Source organism: Lichenostomus cassidix, chromosome 7 (assembly GCF_008360975.1).
Source record: "Lichenostomus cassidix isolate B80296 chromosome 7, HeHo_3.0, whole genome shotgun sequence".
Classification (NCBI taxonomy): Eukaryota; Metazoa; Chordata; class Aves; order Passeriformes; family Meliphagidae; genus Lichenostomus; species Lichenostomus cassidix.
The window spans coordinates 4,720,566-4,742,700 of NC_139488.1; the positions used below are offsets into that span (position 1 = coordinate 4,720,566).

The 22,135-nt window shown below is 57.5% G+C and overlaps 1 protein-coding gene across 3 annotated transcripts in view; it reads left to right on the forward strand.

Annotated features, from left to right (window-relative positions):
- Window positions 1-22,135, forward strand: part of COL18A1 (collagen type XVIII alpha 1 chain) — a 36,401-nt gene that overhangs the window by 7,464 nt on the left and 6,802 nt on the right. Inside the window, exons 1-16 of one of the 3 annotated variants that reach the window (XM_085065880.1) lie at window positions 9,997-12,052; window positions 15,539-16,083; window positions 18,710-18,790; window positions 18,883-18,942; window positions 19,106-19,244; window positions 19,343-19,446; window positions 19,534-19,560; window positions 19,636-19,806; window positions 19,894-19,920; window positions 20,009-20,071; window positions 20,166-20,252; window positions 20,374-20,427; window positions 20,508-20,657; window positions 20,780-20,842; window positions 21,044-21,088; window positions 21,930-22,070. In XM_085065880.1, coding sequence (XP_084922006.1) covers window positions 10,156-12,052; window positions 15,539-16,083; window positions 18,710-18,790; window positions 18,883-18,942; window positions 19,106-19,244; window positions 19,343-19,446; window positions 19,534-19,560; window positions 19,636-19,806; window positions 19,894-19,920; window positions 20,009-20,071; window positions 20,166-20,252; window positions 20,374-20,427; window positions 20,508-20,657; window positions 20,780-20,842; window positions 21,044-21,088; window positions 21,930-22,070 — 3,654 coding nt within the window. In that variant the 5' untranslated portion in view covers window positions 9,997-10,155. Of the gene's footprint in view, window positions 1-9,996; window positions 12,053-15,538; window positions 16,084-18,709; window positions 18,791-18,882; window positions 18,943-19,105; window positions 19,245-19,342; window positions 19,447-19,533; window positions 19,561-19,635; window positions 19,807-19,893; window positions 19,921-20,008; window positions 20,072-20,165; window positions 20,253-20,373; window positions 20,428-20,507; window positions 20,658-20,779; window positions 20,843-21,043; window positions 21,089-21,929; window positions 22,071-22,135 lie in introns of those variants that run through there. The other 2 variants (XM_085065881.1, XM_085065882.1) reach the window with 2 other exon arrangements.

Genomic DNA, 22,135 nt, shown 5'->3' on the forward strand with positions numbered 1-22,135 from the left:
TCTGGCTCCCAGGGGGATGAGAATCCTCACAGCATCCCTGAAGATGCCAGCCTGGCTCCAGCTGGCCACTGGCATTGTTTCCTGGCTCCTTTCCCACCTTCTCCTTGGGCCCAGCCGAAAGAGTTAAGGAAGCCATGGGCGAGGGGCCCCCAGAGGCAACTGCTGGAGGTAATAATCTTCCTTCGGCTCTTTTTTCTTTTCCCCTGCTAATTGCGGAGTTGACATCGTCCCCTCTCATGAAAGGCCCTTTTGTCAGCCGGGTTGCTGGGCAAAGCCCAGCCTTGGCAGCAGGTTGCAAGCCCAGCTCCATCTCCTGCACATCCCTCTCCCGCCGCAGGTACTGAAACGCCTTTTTCAGTGACAGCGACGTCCCTCCCTCCTTGGCTCCCATCTGAGGAAAAAACCCAACACCTCAACAGCGGCAAAACCCCTCCTTTTAGCCAACGGGGCCTGATTTTCGCCGGGTTCCAGCTCGGCGGCGGAGGGAAAGGTCAGCCCGTCTAGACTCTAATCCGACAAGTGTTGTATTTCTTCGCCCGCGGGTGTCCTAGCAACGGGATTAATGCCGCGCTGCGGGGCGGACACTGGCGGGATCCCGATCCATCCCGGCCCGGTGGTCCGGATGTGTGTCGCTCCGCATGGCCGGGCAGCGGGAGAGGTGGGCTGGGCTCTAACCCTGCTCCCTGCCCCTGCCCCGGGCTCTGCCGGCGGCTCCTGGTGCCAAACATCTGGCCAGCTGCAGGGCAGTTTAGGATACTGGTGGTGAAACGGGTTTATGGGTGTTTATCCACCCCAGGGATGAAGCATTTCTGCCCCAGAAGGATGCTAGGCCTGGTTTGGGGACCACACTGGGGTGGGATGCTCCACACCAGGACCTTGGGACAGCCTGTGTCACTGTAAATGTGACTCTCACAGTGGAAACAGGTCTCCCAGTACATCCCTGGCATCCCAGTGCTCTGGTCTCCTTCCCAGTACCTCCCTGGCATCCCAGTGCTCTCGTCTCCCAGTAGATCCCCTGTATCCCTGCACCTAGATCTCCCAGGGCATCCCTCCCTGCCTTTCCAGCTGTGCAGGGGTAGCTGTTAACCCCTGACATCCCTCTGGCCTCCGGGTCAGCCACAGTGGCAGCAACACTGGTAAAAATGTGTCTGTTTGGGTCGGGAGTGAAAACATTTCCTATTTCCTTCATTCACCTGTTTAATCATTTTATCTCACCGCTGCTGCTCAGTCACTTGGTGGCTCCAGTTTGCCTCCAGGTGATCCTGGTGGAGCTTCCCTGCTTTCCCTGGGCTCAGGGCTGCAGCTGGTGCCAGAGTTCAGCACCCAAACATTTGATGAGTGGTTCTCACCGGGTGCCATGCATCCGGAGCCCTCCACATCCATGGCACAGCTGCCTGATAACATTGTCCCGTTTTAATCTTTGCAAGCCTTTCCTCTTAGGCCCCTTTCCGGCCTTTCTCCTGCCTTATTTTCCTCCCAGAGTGGCCAGCTGGGATTTCTCTTTCCTCGCTATCCCCCCCAGCCCACTGAGCTCTGCAATCCCCAAGTTGCAGGGTGCAAAGCAACCAAAAGGGGTTTGAAGAGCAAAGTCTGGGTTTAACCTTTGCTGCTACGATGGAGAGGAGTTGGGAGCTCCTCCAGGCTCCAGCATCCCTTCAAACAGGCTGCTTGTGCCCTGGCAGGGTTCTCTCCAGAGGTGCTGGAGCCTCAACAGTGTAGTTTTGCACCCTGCAAGTGGCCACACGCTGCTGTAATGAGGCGAGGAGCTGGCTGGGAGAAGGGGGAGTTTCATTCCCTCAAATCCCAGCTGGGTGCTCTGGAGACAGGCTGGAGCTTGCCCGGAGTCCCAGAGCTGCCTACGTGGGATTTTTTTTCTTCCCCCTGCAGCTGGAGGGGGTTAAGTGGGGTTTTAGAAGCGTTTTCTTTTCTCCTTGGTGCTTAAAACAACAATAAATAAAGTCCCTGCCCGGCGAGTGACGCTGCTGCTGCTGCAAGGCAGGGAAGATGTTGCTCTGCTGATTTATGGGGATTTTATTTTTTTTTTAACTTTACAGGTCACTGCTAGCATTTGTGGAATTGGCTTTGTTGCAGGAAAAACTGGTTTCCAGCTTTCCCGTTAGGAAGAAGCTTCTGCGATTGTGTAATTAAAATGCAGAAGAAAATCAAGTAGCAATATATAAGTAGATGCCAGAGGAGCTGGTTGTGGTGCTCATAGCTGAGTCCTTTGGCTGTGTGCTTCCTCTGCCTTGCTCTGACCTTGGCCTGTGGCAGGAAAAAAAATGGCATTTTTTGCCCTTTTTCAGGGATTTCTGGATCATGCACCAGCCTGCAAAAGCTAAAAAAAAAAAAAAATCTACATTTTGACCATGGGAATGTTTTAATCCATCTTGAGGCAGTTTCCAGAGTTTTTTTATCACCTTATCTGAGCTGGGGCTGGCACCAGGCTGAACTCCTGTTAGGCAGGGAATGTTGGGACTGTGACTCCTCCATCCCATAAATGAGAAATTATGGATTTGACTCATCTCCACCCTTTTGCAGTAGGACAGCAACAGCCTGCAGAGTCTCATCCTGGGGTTCCAGGCTCCCCAGAACTTTTAAGGAGGGAAGGAAAACTCTGCTTCCATGAGATATTTTTTTTCTTTGCTTCCTTTTTTTTTTCTTTCTTTCCAGAAAGGATTCACCTCTTACACTTGGATATTTGTGAGGTGAACATTTTTTCATCTGGGATGGTGATGGGAGAAAAGATCCTCTGCTTTTCCCCTGCGAAACCATCCCAAATCACAGAGTCTGAGAATGGTTTGGGCTGGAAGGGACCTTAAAAGTCATCCAGTGCCACCCCCTGCCATGGGCAGGGACATTTTCCACTATCCCAGGTTGCTCCAAGCACCTGGCCTTGGACACTTCCAGGGATCCAGGGGCAGCCACAGCTTCTCTGGGCACTCTGTGCCAGGGCCTCCCCACCCTCACAGGGAACAATTCATTCCCAATATCCCATTTATCCCTGCCCTCTGGCAGTAGGAAGCCATTCCCTGTGTCCTGTCCCTCCATCCCTGTTCCCCAGTCCCTCTCCAGCTCTCCTGGAGCCCCTTTAGTCACTGGAAGGGACAAGACCCAAACCCCACCTGGGCATGGTGCTGTGCACCCTGCCGTAGGTGATCCTGCTTTAGCTGGGGGATGGATTTGCTGATTTCCAGAGGTCCCTTCCCAGCCCCATCCCTCCGGGATCCTGTGAATGACGTCCCCCGCAAGGCTCGCCCAGCCTTCCCAGCCCGCCCCCCCTTTGAACCCTCTGGTATGTGAATTTTTGCTGGTGTCAGAGGGTCGGCGGCTGCAAAATCCCTCCCGGTTAAAGGGTGGGAATACCAGTGTGTGCAGCTTGGGATAATTACCAGTTGTCAGCAAAACAATAGTGGCATTGTAGGGCAGGAGCAAAGGGAAAGGGCCCCTGTCTTGAGCGTAATGTTACTTTTCTATTTACGTTGCCATAGTCTTTGCTGAGAAATGGCCCTATTCTCTCTAATCCTCCCCTTCAGGCATGCCTGCTGGGCTTTTTTGTGTGGTTTGGGTTTTTTTTTTTTAACCCCTCACCATCCCAGGGAACAGCTCGTGGGTACCCATCTCTGTGCCGCCGCGGGGCTGTCCTTGGCCCGTGGCGTTGTGCCTGTGGGCTGGGCAGCTTTGCTTTGGGATGCTGATGCCTGGGATGGTGCCCGGCTGTGGCATCATCCCTGTGCTCAGGAGGGAGCAAACCTGATCTGCAATCTCCATCTTCGTGCAGGCAGGAATCAAATTTACATCCCTCCTTGTCCCTGGCGTCTGTCGTGTTGTAGATGATGAACTCCAGTGCGTTAAAGCTATTTATTGATCTTGTATTTTCCTTTAAAACCAAGTGACTGGTAGGAGAAGGGAACAGTTGGTCAAATGCTGGTTCTGTGTGTTGGTTGGAATGGGATGATGTGTGTTCTAGCCTCATCCAGCTCCTGCTGGCTTTCCAGCACTTGCATGGAGCAGCAAAGCATCATCGACCTGTTTGACTCCTTTACTATCCATCTCCAGTGCTGCTTGGACTTCCTCAAAAGATCTAAGATTTCCTGCTTAAATATATGTGGAGACATGGTAGGGAGAGGGGGATTTCAGCCTTGGCTGACGTCAGGTTGCCTTCATTCCGCTTAATTTCAAGGCGTTCAGCTGATTTATTTCTCACTTCAGTGTTGGGACGTGAGCAGCCGGGTGGGTTCAAGGCCTGGGCCATGCTTTTCCCATCCCACTGGCCCCTCATCCAGGCTGTTCATGACCCCAGCATCCACCCCCAAAGGGCCTGCTGGGCGCCTGTCCCCATCGTGTCCCCAGTTTGGGGGCCCAAAAGGTCTGGCGTGGGGCGCGGTGCCCCGCAGACAGCCCTGCCATGGGATGCGATGGGATGTGACAGCCAAGCAGGACGGCCAAGGTCGGCTGCCCGGTGCAGGGGAAAACTTTGGAAGGAGCCAAAACTTTGGAAATGCTGCCAAAGTCAGCAGCACAGGCGAACTATTGTCTGAGGAGTGCAAAGAGGTGGAAGGACCACGGAGCGGACACGGAGTCTTATTACGAGCACAGCCGGGGGCTTCCAAGCCAAACAAAGTCCCCTGCACTGCAGGAGGGCAGCGCTGACAAGAGCCAGCCTGGTTGGACGAGCTGGAGATTGCAGCTGAAATCCAAAAACAAACCCCCCTCCCAGATCCCCCTTTTCCTGTCCCTTCCCTAAGAAAATAGTGTTCCTCGCCACCTGGCCCCGCAGCAAGCTTGGATTCTGCTTGCTGCATGCTGTGCTGAGGATGAGGTTAATGACCTGCCGGGTGGTTTTCCCCCCTGGAAATCCATGGTGAGGCTCTGTAAAGCATCCACGAGCTGAGGCAGTTGCCTCTTGCAGCAGCACGGGTCAGCTGGCGCCCGGCATCCCTGGCTGAGGTGGATGCAGGATGGATGTTGTTCCACAGGATGGAGGCTGAGCCACTCCGTTGTAGCTTCAGGTATGGCATGGCTTGGGAGCTCTTCTGTATTTTGGTTGGTGAATTGGGTTTCTTTTTTAAGCTGTGTTGGTGTTTTCTCCAGTTCTGCAGTCCTGGAAAACGGCTGGGAATGGGCAGCTCCCAGTTTTTGTTGTGTAGGCTTTGAGGTTGGTGCTGGGTTACCTGCCAGCTGTGATTCTTGCTCCAGTTTGATGCTGGAGGCTTAAAATCCTGGCATGGTTGAGGGGCATCATTGGCTTGGAAAGCTTTTTTTGAGCTCTGGGGATGTGTACCCCACCTGGGTGCCTTGTCCTCCTCTGATTTCCAGGTTAGGATGGCACTGAGCTGGATCATAAACCCTTCATGCCATCTCATCCCTCATCTCCCCTCATCCAGCATCTGTCCAGGAGCTGCAATGCGAGGTGCATTGATCTCCCTGTATCCCCCGGGAAAGAGATGCCAGGGAATGGGAATGCACCTCCTCCCTGTCCCTCAGGGAGACAGCAGCCAATCCCCCCTCCACCAAATGCCTGCCCCAGGGTGGTCACAGAGCCCCCTCGGCTTCACACCGAGGCAGGAATGCCAGGAACTCGATTGAAATTTGGGGCTCCCAGGCTGAGGCAGAAGCTTGATGGGGGGTGAGGAGGGGGTGAGTCTTCCCCTGTCCAGGGAGCAATTAGTCTGCAAGGTGATTTATGAACGTGGAGGAGGATGATCCAGGGGGTCGCATTCCTTCCCTCGCCTTCCCTGCCTTATCTCCGGGCTGTCGGTTGGCCCCGGAGGGAGGTGAGTGATGGGAAGCAGAGGCAGGACGAGGAGGGACTGGGGGCTACAGCTCATCCCAAACTCACTTTGTGTTTTATAGACCTCTCTTGGGCTCAGCTGTGCCCAAATGATCCCTCCCCGCCATCCATTCCCCCCAGGACACCTCACAGGGTGGCCAAAGTCACTCCAGCCCCAGTTCCCTGCTGCCTTGTCCTCCTGTCCATGCAGATGGGGCAGAGTGGGACAGCAGCACCTCTTGGCTGTGCCTTGTCCAGCCCTGCTCAGTTCAGGAGCAGGGGGAGGATGCAGGTAATGACTCCGGAGGAGGATGCAGGTAATGACAGGGGTCTGGGCACAGCCGCCCTTCTTCCCCTCCTGGGGCTATTTGATGGATCCCCCAGGCAGTCGTGCCATTTCCAGGGTTTGTCTTCTCGAGGAATTTGCCGGGAGGATGTTTCTGGCTCTCCATGAGTAAATGTTTAGGATCGCTGCCATCCCAGGGGCTCCGTGGTGTTGCACAGCCAGAAGGCAGGGAGAATCGCTGTCCCTGAAGCAGAGCCTGCCCAAGTGGCACCTGTGTCACCTTTGGGGCTGTGATGGCTGTCACTCGTGCCAGCTCAGCCCCTGTGTGTCCTTGTCTCCCATCCCCGTGGCTGACTGCCCATCCTGTGTCCTGCTGCCTCTCTCCAGGGGCTGTCTCGGCATGGGAGGTCAGCGGCTCGGGATGTGGCAACATCCTCGGCGTGCGTCTCCCTGAGCGCCTTTCCACATATTTCAGATGGGGAACGGATTAGAATCCCAAATGTCAATAGGATTTATAGATACCATCTGCTGCTGACAGTCCTGAATTTCTCTGCTCAGTGTGTGAGAGCTGCCGCCTCCCGCATTCTGCCTCTGCTGCTCTCAGGATTTCCTCCCTTTCCCCTTCCCCTTTCCCCTTCCCCCTTCCCCTTTCCCTTCCCCTTCCTGTGCCCTGTGAGGGTCTTTCCCTCGGTGGCTCAATCTCTTGACATTCCAGCAGTTTGGGATCCTCATCCTGGAGGTGTGAGCAGCAGGAGGAAGGAGGCTGCAGCCCACCCGTGCTCCCTCCCCATCCCTGCCTGCAGCTCTGGGATCTCAGCCGGGATGGGTTCAGCAAAGTGGGGTCTCCTGAGGAAGCTACCGGGCTCTGCTCAGCCTGAGGCTCCCTCTGCTGTCCGTCCATCCCTCTGTCCCTCTGCCTGTCCATCCATCTGCCCGGCTCTTGCTGGGGAGTCCTTGGGCTGTGCAGGAGGAATCGCTGAGCTGGGCTGGGGCAGGCTCACTGTCTTCTCCCAAAATCCTGCAGGGAGAGCAACCCCCGAGAGAAACATCGGTGTGCTTTGACCACGGATGAAAGGCTGCAGGTCTAAATGACAGGCTCTTTTTCCCTACTTTTTATCTACCTTTTACCTTTTCCCTCCATATTTTTTCTGTTTTTTCTCTTTCCTCTCCCCTGTTTTATCTTTTCAGTTTCCTTTCTTCTCATTATTTCCTCTCTTTTGTCTTTTTTCTTCTGTCTCTTTTTCCCTTTTCCTATCTCTTTCCCTTCCTTCCTCTTCCCTTGCCCCCCTCTCTTTTCCCCTTTTCCCCCTTCTCTTCTCCCTCCTTTTTTCTGTTATTTTCTCTTTTTTTCTCCTCTTCCCCCCACCTTTTTCCCCATCCTCTCTTTTTTCCACTCTTTTATCCCTTCTCCCCTCTTTTCTCTCTCATTCTCTCTCCTTTCCTACTCTCATTTTCCATTTCTTTCCCCCCACCCTTTCCCCTGCTTCCCCAATTTTTTTCCTATTTTCTCCTTCCTCCAACTTTCTCCCTCCCTTCTTATATTTCCTTTCCTCTTTTCTCCCCTCTTTTTCCCCCACCCTCTCCCAATATCTTTTCTTCTCATCTCCACTCTTTCCACTCATCTCCACTCATCTCTACCTCTAGTTTTTCCTTTCTTTTCCCTTCCCCCCCCCTTTTTCTCCCCCTCTTTATTCTCCTGGCCCAGGACTGAGCCCTCAGTGGTTTCTTAGAGCAGCCTAATCCCCCTTTTCCTGAGGAACCATGCTGCATCAACAGATACCAGACAGCCTTGGGAAGATGCAGCCAGGCAGTTTGGGAGGGAACTGGGACCAGGATGAGGATCCAAATTTGCTTTTAAAAAGTCCAAGGTTATGACGAGCTGGCAGCAGCATCTCCGGAGTGTGCAAAGTGCTTTTTGGGAGCTTTTAGCCCAGAGGAGGCTAAAACAAGGGGTTTTCCCTGCTCTGCCAGCAAGCCAGCTGCCATGGCTTCTCCTTGGGGGAATTCTTCTCCAAAACATTTCACCAGCTGGTGCATTCCCAGTCCCTGCCTGGCCGCTTGCTCTGTGGCAGAGCTGGTTGCACTGGGCCAAGATGCCCCAATGCCACCTGTGCCACCAGCCCACCCTCAGGACACCTGTTTTGGAAATCCCAAGCCCCTGTTTTTGGGATGCCCCAGCCCTGGTTCCTTCTCTGGGAGCTGCCAGCATGGAGGTGTGCAGTGAAATGAAGATCATTGACTTAACGAGGGCATCCCACGAGACTGCTGCTCCACTCCGCTACCATGAGCTGCCTAATCCCAGCAGAAGGGAAAAGAGGGAATTTCTCCAGCTGGGCATCCTGTCTGCACACGCTTGGGGTACCCCAGCATGGTGCTGCTGCCCAAATCCTCCTGGCAGAGACAAAGCAGCTCATGGGCCCATGTGATGCTCCTCACTCTGGGAGCTGCACAGCTCTGGACAGGGGGGAAGAGGCTGTGGAAATACCAAGGTTTTCCATCCCACCGGTGGGAATGGAAGCAGCAGTCACTCCTGTCCCTCTGGGATGTGCTGAGGACATGGTGGGGCAGTCCTGCAGCAGTGGGGGTGTCCTGCAGTGCACAGTGCCACCACACCCTGGCCTCGGGGCAGCCGAGCTGGGCTTGTGGATCCTGTTGGGACATGCCAGAGAGGGCTGGCAGACAGCTGGCTCCTTCCCCAGGCTGCTGGGAGTGCAGGAGCTCCGGGAAAGGGCTGAATGGGACCTCTGACAACCTGGCAAACCCATGTCCCATGCGGATTGGTGGCATGCTGTTCCACAGCAGGCACCCCTAACAGCATCAGTCATGGGGAGAGCTGCTGGCAGCAGCAGCCAGCTCCCATTTCCAGGGAAAAACTCACTTCAAAAGTAGTGTGGGAAATGTTGCGTGAAGCAAAATGGTCATCTGAGCATTTGTCTCGGTGATTTTCCTGAATATTTTTAAAGTGGAGTGTCAGCTGTGGGGTGTGGAGAGCTCCACTCTGTAGGACCATGTTACAGCAGACTGTGACTTGCCTGGTCACACAGCCAAGAGGAGCCAAAATTGTCACCTCCCCATCAAAATCCTGTCTCAGGGACACTTTTTGAGCCACAGAGGTGACTTGCCTGCTGTCACCAGGGCAGTGCAGGCCCTGGATGTGCTCCATCCTTGCTCAGCCCCAGGGCACCATCACCCGAGCTGGACAAGTGGATTTGGGGGGGAGCTTTCTTAGGCTGAGGTGAAGAACAACTGAATTTTTTGGGGTGTGGGAGAGCGCCAGTGCTACCCAGGGGAGATTTTCATCCTGGGCTCCAGGAAAACTTGTGATTGGGAAACTTGTGATTGCTCCGACCTGGCTTGGAGGCGTTGCTGGCGCGTGATGCTTGGGGGGTGGGAAGCTGCAAGTGGCCCCCTGGGCATCCTGCGACAGCACCTGGAGGGTCCTGGCCCTGTAACCGAGCCAGGAAAGTGGCTTTAAACACTTGCCTTTGGGGACTTGTTGTGTTTCCAGCCGGTGGAGGTATTGAAAATGTTTTCCGGGATTTGTTTTCCTCCTTGTTGAGTTTTGCTCTGAGATTATAACCTTTTCCTGAGGCCTGGAGAAGGGTGTCCCACCTAAGCTGGGCATCCATCAGGACCATGTCCAAGCATGTATGCCATGTATATCTCTCGATGCTGGTGATTTAACCACAGCCACTGAGCAGGGAGAGAGGATTTTGGAAATTCTGGGCAGGAAGGAGTTAAACATCTGGCAGCAGCTGCTGGGACAGGCAGTAGGGTGCGTCTGAAGGCTGGCTTGGCTCCCGGAGGTTTTGGGGGGCTCAGGTGGGTCCCCGGCCAGGCGGCGGGGTCCCCGAGGGGCCGTGCCGGGAGCGGGAGGCTGGCGCTGGGGAGAGGAGGGCTTGGCAGGGCCGGCGGTGCGGCCACTCCTCCCCCTGCTCCGCTCGGGTTTGAAGGGTCGAGCGCCGGAGCTTAGGAGGAGAGAGCGATGTGAGTGCTCCGGGAGTCTGGCCGGGGCAAAACTCCTGCCTCTTCCCTGCTTTCCTTCCTCCAGCCTCCCCGTTCTGCTCTTGGGAGCGACGGAGCTCATTTTCCCTTTCCAATGGCCCCACCTCGCTTGGGGTTTCTGCTCCTCCTGGCTTGCTGCTTCTCCCGCTCCGAAACGCAGCTCCTGGACTGGGTTTGGGACAGCATGAAGACCACGGGAAGCCCAGCAGCACCCCGTGAGGGAATCCCGGCGTCGGAGCCGCCAACCTCAGCAACAGCTCAGGCTCCCAGCCCGTCCCCAGGGACGGGGGGTGGCGAGGTGGTGGGGAATGTCACCACCCCACAGCCACAGGAGCCAGATCCTGCTGCGGCAGCGCCTGTGGGTGAGGGAACCACAGCCAAAACCACGGAGCAGGAGGACGGGAGTGCCACAGGGCTGGTGGAGAGCACAGCAGGGCCAAGCATCGCTCCTCCCCGCAGCACGTCACCTGCCCCGGGACAGGAGGTGGCCAGCAGCCCCACCGAGGACTCCCAGCTCCTGGGGACAGGGACCACCGAGGACCTGCAGCTCCTGGGGTCAGGGAACACTGAGGACACCCAGGTTCTGGAGTCAGGGACCACTGAAGACCTGCAGCTCCTGAGGATGAGAAGCACCAAGGACCCCCAACTCCTGGGGTCTGGGACCACTGAGGAGCTGCAGCTGCTGGGGACAGTGACCACCAAGGACCCCCAGCTCCTGGAGTCAGGCACCACTGAGGACCTACAGCTGCTGGGGCCAGGGACCCCCAAGGATCCACAGCTCCTGGAGACAGGGACCCCAAAGGATCCACAGCTCCTGGAGACAGGGACCACCGAGGACTTGCAGGTCCTGAGAATGAGGACCACTGAGGACGCACAGCTCCTTGGGACAGGGCCCACTGAGGAGCTGCAGCTGCTGGGGTCAGGCACCACTGAGGACCCCCAGCTCCTGGGGATGATGAGTACCACGGACCTGCAGCTCCTGGTGACAGGGAGCACCAAGGACCCACAGCTCCTGAGGACATGGACCACTGAGGACCCACAGGTCCTGGGCATGGGGACTACTGAGAATCTGCAGCTCCTGGGGAATACTGAGAGCCCACAGCTCCTGAGGACAGGGACCACTGAGAGCCCACAGCTCCTGGGGAACACCGATGACCCACAGCTCCTGAGAACAGCGGCAACTAAGAGCCCAGAGCACCTGAGGATGCTGACCACCAAGAACCCAGAGCTCCTAGGGATGGGGACACCCACAGCAATGGAGACACAGGTGTCCTTGCAGAGACCAACAGGTCCCCAGCCAGGTAGTGCCCCTTTTCCTTTCTCACCAGGTGACAGTCCCCGTGAGCAGGCGGTGCCATTCCAGGACCCCTCAGCACAACCTCCCCGTCAGCTCCATGGAGCATCACCGAACCTATGGCATGGCACTGGCCACCGGGGGCTGGCTCTGGCCAGCAGGAACAGGAGCCAGAGCCCCTCTTGGCCTGACCAGAGGGTGGATAAGGGTGTGGATCCTCCTGCTACTGATAACTCTGTCCCTCTGGAGTTCGATTTACTAACCGCTACCATGCGGCTCTCCGGGAGTAGCGGCGCGGGGCTGTCATCCTTCTTCCCGGGACTGCTGCCGCTGGCCGGCCGCTGCCAGCCCATCCCGACCCGCCTGCCCTTCTGCAGCGTGCTGGGCACCAGCCATGTCCGATTGCCAAATTACCTCCGGCACGGCGGCGAGGAGGAAATTAGGGCGGCTTTGCATGAGTGGGAGGGGCTGCTTGAGTCGCGGTGCCATCGCTACCTGGAGTGGTTCCTCTGCTTGCTGCTGCTCCCCGGCTGTAGCCCCTCGGTCCCTGTAACCCCCCCGCCGTGCCAGGGCTTCTGCGAGGCCGTCAGGGACCTGTGTTGGACTCACTTGGCCACTGGGCGCCTGCCTCTGCCTTGCGATGCTCTGCCTGAGGAGGATGAAGGGGTTTCTTGTGTCTTTATTAATGCTTCTGCAGGTAACGTGGCTGGGTGACATCCCTGTGTTGTGTGTCTCCCCTCTCCGGACTCCCCCAGGTGCTGGGGGACGCTTCTGCTTCGTGCCCATGGGGCACTGCTGGGTCCAAAATCGCTTTCCACCCAGTCCTGGCTTCTCCAAACAGGGAGCCAGTGGGTTTTGGCTCCCTCTGTGAGGCTGAGCATCACTGCTGGTGAATCGCAGTGGCCGGGACTGGGGGTGCTCCCCACGCTCATCATGCTGGCATTCAGGGCCAGTTCCCCAGTGCTGTGGGACTTTGGGGTGCCCATCCTGGGCTTGGGGCACTTGGAGAGCTGGCAGCTCCCTGCAGGAACGGGGCAAGGACCCGGACCCCGTGACACCCAGCCACAGCAGCGTGGTGGGGGGAAGGTTTCAAGGTGACCCTCGGCCGTGCCCACACTCTCCCCTCACCCGGAGCAGTCCTTCGGGGTTAATGATTCACCCGGCGGCGGCTAATGTTTGATCCCCGCCCGCTTGGAAAAGTGGGAGAGGTTCCTTCGCCTCCAGCTTCATCCTTCGGTGGTTGTGACCTTCTTGTGTGTCATCCAGGGACCCAGACAGGGCAGGGGGGTGAAAGGACGGGAGCGGGGGGTGACTGCTGCTTGAAGAAATGCACATTGGGATGAAAGCTGGAGCTCCCCCCACCCGCCCAAGCCTCTGAATGAGGCTGTGTTCCCATGCCGACCCCTGTGCCCTCGGGGGATGGCCGGGAGATGCCAACTGGGAATGCCGAGACTGGGGGGTGGCAAACAAGGGTCCACACAGGGCCCCCTCAGTGTCAAAGAGGCTCTGTTCGCTGGGGGGATGCTCTGGGATCATGGGGATGCTTGGAGAGGAGGCACATGCCTGTCTTGGAGTGCACTGGGGTCTCTTGGATGGGCAGTGTCAGGAATGAGTGGGGGATGTGGAGGCTGTGGTGCACCCCATGGAGTGACTTGAGATGCTCCTGCGTGCTGGTTGTCCCCTGAATCCCACACTGCCAGCCTGGGCCATCCAAGAAGATCATGGCAGAGTGGGAAGATGGCTTGGAGCATCCTGGGGACCTTTCTAATGGCAGAATCCCTATCTCCAGAGACATCCCCATGGCCATCCTGTGCCAGCACCAAACCCACTGTGGTCTCTGCCATCTCTCTGTGTTCCACGGTGGGTGCTGCCAGTTTGCCACAGGGATGATGGGCTGCAGTATTTGGGCTCTGGACGGCCTTTGGAAAAAGCAGGCATGGCCTGAAAGGTTTGGGGATGAGAAGGGACACTTGGCTTTTGTGGGGGAGCAGACATTTGAAGAGGTCTCCCCTTACCCTCTGCTCCCCAGTCCCCATCTCTGCCACACAAGAAAAAAGTCCATTTTCTTTGGGAATTGCTGGCAGCCAGCTGCCACCCCAGGCTTGGGGACAAGAGGCGTGCTTGAGGAGGAGGGAGACTCCCAAAGCCTGCTGCAGCTCCGAGGGGAGATTGGTTGAAAACTGCCCTGCTAACAAAAGCCTCTTTCAGTATGTCCCCGTCATCCTGAGCCCTGGGGGGGACACAATGACTCGTCTGGCTGCAGGAATTGCAGCTCTGGCTCTTACACCCCTGTGGACCCCTGGGAGGAAGCTCTGGTTTCCTTTCCCCTTAAAGCTGCTGTGCATTTGGCTTCCTCCAACCCCAGATAAATGCAGTCCCTGCATCCTGGCATTTGCAGTTGGAGAGAGCTTTTGGGGTGCCTGAGCATGGGGTGACTCCAGGGGGGGTGACAGGCTGAGAGTCTGGGGGAGCCCCAGTCGCTCACCCCATCCTTTTAGGTGTAGGGCTGTGCACATCTGGGAGTGAACAAACTCTGGGCTCCAGGTTCCCCTCTGAGCAGACTGGAGATGCCCCACAGAGAAGCCTGATCCCAGTGCAGGGCAGATGAGGGGGCTGAAACTAGTGGAAAACCTAGTGGAAAACCAGGAAGGAGATTTTCTCCCAGCCAGGTGCTCAGTTTTGAGTGCCAATCTTGGGCGGGACTTGGGGCTTGGGGAGCAGGGGGGACACGGAGCAGTTTCAGAGCCAGAGTTTCAGAGGATCAGTGGGTCTGCTTCTGGCAGAGTGAAAACTTGCCCCCACCTTTAGTTGGTGGCATTTCTAATGTCCCCACTGCTGGGTCCCTGTCATGGGGCTGGCACTGGCATTGAGGCTTGGCAGTGGGGGGAGCCTGGGAATGCTCCATGTCCCCCAGGCTTTGGAAGAGGCACCCAGGTTTTCATCACCATCCCAAGAGATGTGTTTTCCTTTTGGGCTGGGCAAGGCTGGGCTGATTCCTTCTTTCTTTTTTCTTTCATTTTCTTTTTTCTTTTTTTTTTTTTTTTTTTAAGAGCTCTGGAGGACAATGCCTGGCTCCAGAGCTGGGTGGAGGTTCCTGGCTGATCCTCTTGGGTTCAGCCCAGGATACCTCAGGATACACCTCTGATTCCCCTGCACTCCCCATTGCTCCCATGAAAACCATGGATGGAACTGGGGATATTGAATTGTCCCAGCTGCCTCTCCTGACTCGCGATGGAGCCAAAAATCAGCGCTGAGCACCCATCCCCAGTTCAGATCCCTCAGCAGTTTTGGAGCCAGGGCGGCTGGGTCTCCTCTCTCCCAGGAAATCAGAGGTTAAAAAGCATCGGGTGTGCTCACTCCCATGGAGTTGGCACCAGCCCCGGGTGGTTGACATAGGAGAGGAGGAATCCAGCGCCCGGTGTGTGGGCGATGAGGATGTGCTGCCTGCCAGAACAACGGGAGCTGGCGGACACAGGGCTGGCTCACCCCGACCAGATGTTCAGCTGCGCCGGCTTGGAGAGACGGTCTCCAGCAGAACTTCCCTAATTCCCTAATTCTCAATAGGAGTTGGGAAAGGAGGCGACCTCCAAATTGAGAGCATCTGGGAAGCTGAGCTGGCTTGAGCTGCGTTCCCATGGTGTTGCGAGGGGATGGCTCTGATTTATTCCCAGCTGGGGTGACCGTAGGATCTTGTCCCGGAATGACGTGAGGGGTCACTGTGATCCCAGAATGAGTATGGATACAACACACTTCCTCAGGGCTCCGTGGTGATTCAGCATCCTGGAGCTCCAGCAGCAACCCCCTGCCATGGGCAAAACCCCTTTGGTTTTATCCCATCTCAGGGATTCTGAGCAACCTGGTCTAGTGGAAGGTGTCCCTGCCTATGGCGGGGGGATTGGAATGAGATGATCTTTAAGGTCCCTTCCCACCCAAATGGTTCTGTGATGGTTGGAGGGCCAGCAGCTTGGGATGGGGGGTGTTTTGGGAGATGAATCTGAATGATGTGGTGGGAGCAGCTCAAGGTCGCTGCCTTAGCCAACGTACAAATCTTGGCTCCTGGGGAGGGTGAGCACAGGGACCCACTGGAGCACAGTGTCTTTAGGAGGCATGGGCAGGGTTGTCCTTGCTGAGTGACCATCCTTGCCTGGCTGGTTGTGATCATCCCTGTGCTTCCTCCCTGCAGAGAACCTCAACGCCGAGGTCAGCCTGCTGGAGCTGATCGGCGACCCGCCGACAGAGGAGATCCACAGAATTTACGGCCCCGACAACAACCCTGGCTACGTCTTCGGCCCCAACGCCAACACGGGCCAGGTGGCCCGGTACCACCTGCCAAGCCCTTTCTACCGGGACTTCTCCCTGCTCTTCCACATCCAGCCCACCACGCCCCGGGCCGGCGTGCTCTTTGCCGTCACGGACTCCTCGCAGAGCATCATCTACGTGGGCGTCAAGCTCTCGGAGCTGCGGGCTGGCCAGCAGCAGATCATCTTCTACTACACAGAGCCGGGCTCGCCCAGCTCCTACCCGGCCGCCACCTTCACCGTGCCCACCCTGCTCAACCAGTGGACACGCTTCGCCATCAGCGTGGAGGAGGAGGAGGTCGTGCTCTACTTGGACTGTGAGGAGCACGAGCGCGTCCACTTTGAGCGCTCCCCGGATGAGATGGAGCTGGAGGAGGGCTCCGGGCTCTTTGTTGCTCAGGCTGGAGGGGCTGACCCAGATAAATACCAGGTAAGAGCTCGGGTCACCCCTAGGAGTGTCTCCAGGAAGCCTGGAGAGGTGTGACACCGCCCATGCCCAGAAGACAACTAGTGGCCGTGCTCCATGTGTGTCCCTGGGGAAGAGGATACCTGAGGTGGGGGGGAAAGTGGCTTGAGATGCCACTGATTTATTGTCTTGGGGGTCACCAAGGCAAAGCTCTCAAGCTGGGCTGGCAGGAGGACATGGAGTTGCCCTACAACACCCACCACTGTTGGTGTCTTTTCCCAGCAAACACATGGAGCCTCTTCAGATCTCCCCATTGCTCCTCCTTTGGTGGAGGAGCTGGTCTGGCTGGGAAAATGTCTCTCTTAGCTGGAAAAAATGCTTGGGCTGGAGCATATCTTTGCTGGCTGGTGTTGGGCGGTATCTCCAGGAAGACTTTGGAGAGTGAGGAAGGATGTGATAGCTCAGCCCGTGCTTTGAGCAGGACTCAAGTTCCAGATAAGGTCTGTGGAAAGTGTGGAGAAAATGCCCAGCTGACATGGAAATCCCCTGCAGGACTTGAGGAGAGGAATGTTCAGGTTTATCCTGGGCTGAGCAGGATTTGCCCAGCAACAGAGGCGCTGCTGAGGGGAGCGATGTTTTTCCTGTGGAGTTTTGCAAAGCACGTTTCTGAGCTTAAACATCATCCTGACCGTACTGCCACATCCCCACTGGAATGGCTTTGAGCAGGGAAAGCTCCCCCAGGATGGGGTTAATCATTGATGGGCTGCAAACTGGTTTGCACTGGGATTCGGGCTGCTCCTTTGAAGAGCAACTCTTTGCTCTTGAAGAGCAATTTCTTTGCTCTTGAACGTGCTGGGAGGGCCAGGTCATGGCTGTGGAGGAGCTCCTCTCCCCAGCTGGAGAGGGTTTGGCACCATATGGAAGGCAAAGCAACAGGCTGGAGCAGAGCAGCCCCTTTTAGCGGGTGATGCTCCCAAGCTTGCCAGGGCCCCAGTCCCACTGCCCGCCCCCGGTTTTCCCGTGGGGAATAGCTGGCCATGGAGGGAAGCAGGCCTTGGCTGTGTGAGAGGCAAGAAGCATCTGACTGCCTCGTGGTGTTTCCATCACTGTCCAGCCCTGCCTCGAGTTATCTGGAACTAACGGGGCATCAAGAGGATTAAAACCTGGCCCTGGGTCAAACCTCAGGATGAACTCACTGGGAAGCAGCTGGGGAGTGTCCTGGCACCTCTGCTCTTTCCCGAGTTGCCTTTGTGGCCATGGCAGGAAACCTGGAGGGGCAAAGTCTGCAGGAGACAGAAGGAGACAGTAGCTCTCAAGGGGGCAAATGGGGTCTCAGCTGGGGTCTGGCAGGAGGGTTTGTTCACAGCTGGATGTGGCACGTGGAGACGTGGTTTAGTGGGGGACCTGGCAGTGCTGGGTTAATGGTTGGACTTGATGGTCCCAGAGGGCTTTTCCAGTCCTCATGATTCTATGGATTCACTGTAAGATCTGTGGTGCTGCTGGCCTGTTTATCAGAGCAAAGAGGCTGCACAGGGCCCCTATAACCATCCCTCAAGGGGCTGCCTCGCTTCAGGGCTTGGGACTGGCTTGTTTCCCATGCCTCTGGCAAGCCCCAGGTTTCACCCTTGCAGCCTCTGCCCAGCAGCACCAGCATGGCTTGACGAGCCATGTGCCAGGGCTGGCACTGTGTGGGCTTAGGAGAGGTAGCAGCCAGGACCCGGCCAGACACCCAGCAGAGCTTTTACAGGGATCTTTTGGCTGTGCTCCTTGTTTTCCCTCTCCCCAGGGCTCCCTGGCCACAGCCGACTGCCCTGCCCCACACAAGGACAGCTGGCAGGTCCTGCAGCCCACGTGTTGTATTTCCTGGGATAATCTGCACTTCCTTACTATTTATTTGTGTTTTGTGAGCACTGTGTGCATCCAGGCCACTTGTTTGTACAAGAAACCACCACAAATCCTTTCTTAAGGATGCTGCCTCCAGGCAAAGCCCCAAAGCATCCCAGCCTCAGCAGGAGTGGGGTACCAGCCTGAACCCCACAGCTCCCACTGCAAGCAGGGTCACCCAGCACATCCCAGAGCCCAGGCTGGGTCCTCACTGCAGGGGGGACACCAGGATGCTGTCGGGATGGGAGTCTGCCAAGCTGGGATGCTGCCCATCTGTCTGATCCCAGCGGGGAGGAGCAGGGGATCACGCTGGGAAGTGGGCTTAGGGAGAGGAGGTGCCTCCCCCTCAGTGTCTCTTCTTTGGGCAAGACACCTAAAATAATATTTGGGCTGGCCAGAGAGCACAGCGCGCCATGTCCGGGCAAGGAAATGTGGTGGGCTTAAGAAAACAAGGAGCAGGGGCAGTTGCAGTTCAGCCAGGCTGACTGTGACATAATATGAATGTATTGTAAGTAGGCTAATTTGTAGATATAATAAGTGTAATATTTTATAAATATATTATATTTTTATATGTCATAAAACACTGCATAAATTCCTCTCTCAAGCATATGCTCCAGTTGGGTGGTGACCTCTTCCAGCTGCTGGCAGCAGATCTCATTCATCCTTTTTCTCCCACTTGAGGGTGTGGTGGCTGAGTGGCACGGTGGGTCACATCACAGCAGGGTGGCACGTCTGTGTCCCCCACCCATCCATGCTCTCTTTCCAGGGGGTGATCGCGGATTTGAAGCTCCGGGGAGACCCGCGGGCAGCCGAGCGGCAGTGCGAGGAAGAGGAGGATGATGCTGAGGTGAGCGCTGGCAGCACGGCTGGGACAGGCTCGGGCGTGTCCCCAGTGTGTCCCCAGCTCAGCCCTCACCGCTACTCCATGGGCACATGCAGGTCTCCGGGGATTTTGGCAGTGGGATGGAAGGTGGACACCAACCCTCAGGCAAGGTCCAGGTGAGTTGCTGCCTGCAGGTGTTGCACTCAGGGGGACACCCCAAAATTTGAGTGACAAGGAGGTGAAGGTCATGGGATGCTTGGTGGTGTCCCAGCACCTGTCCCTTACGGGAAGGTGCTGGGAGGTGAACGGTGCTGTGGTGTCCCCTCATTGTTGGCACAGGCTGTCCCAGGGCTGGTGGATGCTGTCCCTGTCACCTCCCCCCCCGTGGCGGGGGGCAGTGGCTCCAGGAGTGGCGGGGGGTCCCCGCAGCAGGCCGAGAGGACCAGAGTGGAGGAGACGCTGCGGGTCTCCACAGGAGGTAATTCCAGCAGCTTTCCCTTTCCCAGGGGTACACGAGTGGGGACACGGTGGTGTGGCTGTCCCCAAGCATGACTGGGCCCCTTTCCTTTCCCACAGGCACTGGCCGCAAGGGTGAAAAGGGGGAGAAGGGCGAACGTGGCTTGAAAGGGGACTCAGGGACCGGTGGCATCGTGGGGCCAGGCAGTGTCAAGGGTCAAAAGGTGGGTGAGAGCTGATTCCTGGGGGCTCGAGGGTGTCAGTGACCTGTCTGTGTTTAACACCTGCTCCTCTCTGGTTCTGCTCCTCAGGGGGAGAAAGGAGACTTGGGCATCAAGGTGAGCATCACTGGGGGAGCTGGCACAGCCATGCCACCTCAGGGACCTGCCACCCATCCCCGTCTCCCTCCCCAGGGCAGCGCTGGGTTTGGCTATCCTGGCTCTAAGGGCCAAAAAGGAGAACCAGGTGACCCTGGACCACCTGGGACAGTCTCTCGGCATGCTGATGGCTCGGTGGTGGAGCAGGTCACCGGCCCCCCAGGGCCACCAGGGAAAGATGGAGCCCCTGGCAGGGATGGCGAGCCTGTGAGTCAATTCCTTCCCCACAGGGTGTCCCCTGTCCCCGACCCTACCCACCTGCACGCTGACCTGTCCCCTCTCTGTCACCTCTAGGGAGATCCTGGCGAGGACGGCAAACCCGTAAGTGGGGTGGGGGATGGCGGGGTGACGGGGGACAGCCACCCCCTTGCCTTGCCACTCACTGACCCCCCACTGCTCCCCTCTGCAGGGTGAAATGGGGCCCCCGGGTTTCCCTGGAATGCCAGGGGAGCCGGGTCTGAAGGGGGAGAAGGTGAGTGCTGCTGTTGGGGGGCAGAACGTGCCCCCCCTTCCTCTCACCACCTGCTTGGCTGCACCCCCAAACTGCCCTCTCTCCTGTGTGCCAGGGTGATCCAGGCGTGGGGCCAAGGGGACCCCCAGGACCTCCTGGCCCTCCGGGACCACCAGGACCCTCCTCCAAGAATGACAAGCTGGTGAGTGCCCCTGACACAAAGGGGTTTGAGGGATGAGGGGATCCATCAAGCCATGGAGATTTGGGGTGCTGTCCCCAGTGTCCCTGGGTGCCCTGACAGCACCCTTGTGCTTCTCCCCCAGACCTTCATCGACATGGAGGGCTCTGGCTTCAGCGGCGACCTGGAGAGCCTGCGGGTGAGTGGGGGTGAGTGCCTGTGCTGCCAGCTGGGATTTGGGGGTACACCCTCAGCCATGGCTCCCCGCTTCTCTTCTAGGGTCCACGAGGGCCACCCGGTCCCCCAGGGCCACCCGGCGTGCCCGGTTTGCCAGGGGAGCCAGGACGGTTTGGGATGAACCACACGGACCTGCCGGGATCACCGGGGCTGCCAGGCAGGGACGGCATCCCTGGGCCCCCGGGGCCAGTGGTAGGTCCATGGGGTGGCCAAGGGGACCCATCCCAGGGCCACCCCGTGGTGGCTGGGGGCTCAGTACCCACCAGCCCCATGGGGTTTTCCTGTGCTGGAAAACAGCTCCTGGGATCTTACAGGGTCCTCAGGGTCCCCCAGGAAGAGACGGGGAGGCTGGGCAGCCAGGGCCCAAAGGAGAGCGGGTGAGTGTCCCCTGTCCCATGTGCCCCAGGAGCAGGTCACGGCTGTCCCACAGGGCAGGTGGCACCCCTGGCACATCTCTCCAACATCCCAATTCCTGGGCTGGGGAGCACCATTCTGCCCCTGCCTGGAGCTGGGCAGCTTCTTCCCACTCTCTTCTCACTCCTCCTCCTCCTCCTCCTCCTCCTCCTTGTCCTTCCCAGGGCGACGTGGGTGACCTCGGCCTCCCTGGTCTGCCAGGACCCAAGGTAAGGGCCCTGGGGTGGGTTTTGGGGTTTTCCATTGCAGAGTGGGGGCAGGGCCATCTTGCACAGGAATGGGGAGGGGGATGCTGTGTTTGGGTTCCTCCCAGATTAGGGCCACAGTTTAAGGGTGCATGGAGCTGCTGACACCACAAGGGATGCTCACCAGGCTGCTGCCACCCTCCCTTGGCTTTGCTCCAGGCTCTGCCACATCAGGAAGTGGGCAGGAAAGCAAAGGGGGTGTTTCAAGAACACAAGAGAGTTTGCTTGGGGATGCCCACACCCCATGGGAGAACACCCAGTCTTCTGTACATCACTCTCTCCTGCCTGCCTGCACTAGCTTCTTTCCACCCTGCACCCCCGAGGGTGGACATAAAGCTGAGCTGGGGACAAAAACCTTAAAAAATTAAGATTTCTCAACCTTAATTCTTACCTTCTGCACTTCTGCAGCACCCATAGGGCGGATCGGGTGGCAGTGCATGTAAGGCCCAATCTCTTTGCAGCCAGACCCATTGCAATCCCAGGAATGCCTGCAAGCATCCCTTCTTGGCACTGAGCTCTGCTGCAGCACCAGAGCCAGCCACACGTGCAAAAACATTCCCATTTATGATTGTAGATGAGCCTCTGGTGGCCACTGTGGATATTACACGGGGAGCTGGTGGGATGGAGGCTGTCCCAGCTGGACAATGCTGCCTCCCACAGAGCCTCAAGACAGGGGAGCATCAGGGAGAGCATCTGTGTCCTGTCCCAAAGGGGGTTTGGGAGGGCATGTTCTGTCTCCTGATCGCAGGCTCCAGGCAGCAACGATTGCCACCTTCCATCTGTCTCCTTCTTGTCCCTTTTGCAGGGCAACAAAGGAGAAATGGGACCAGTAGGACCTCCAGGAGAAATGGGCTTAGCTGGCCTTCCCGGGCCCATCGGCCCCCGAGGGCAGCCAGGGCCTCCTGGTCCCCCAGGACCACCAGGGCCAGGCTACGAGGCTGGATTTGTAAGTGGCCACTGATGGGGTGGGATGAGCTGGAGCCAGGGACAGGCGCAGCTCAGCCCCTTCTC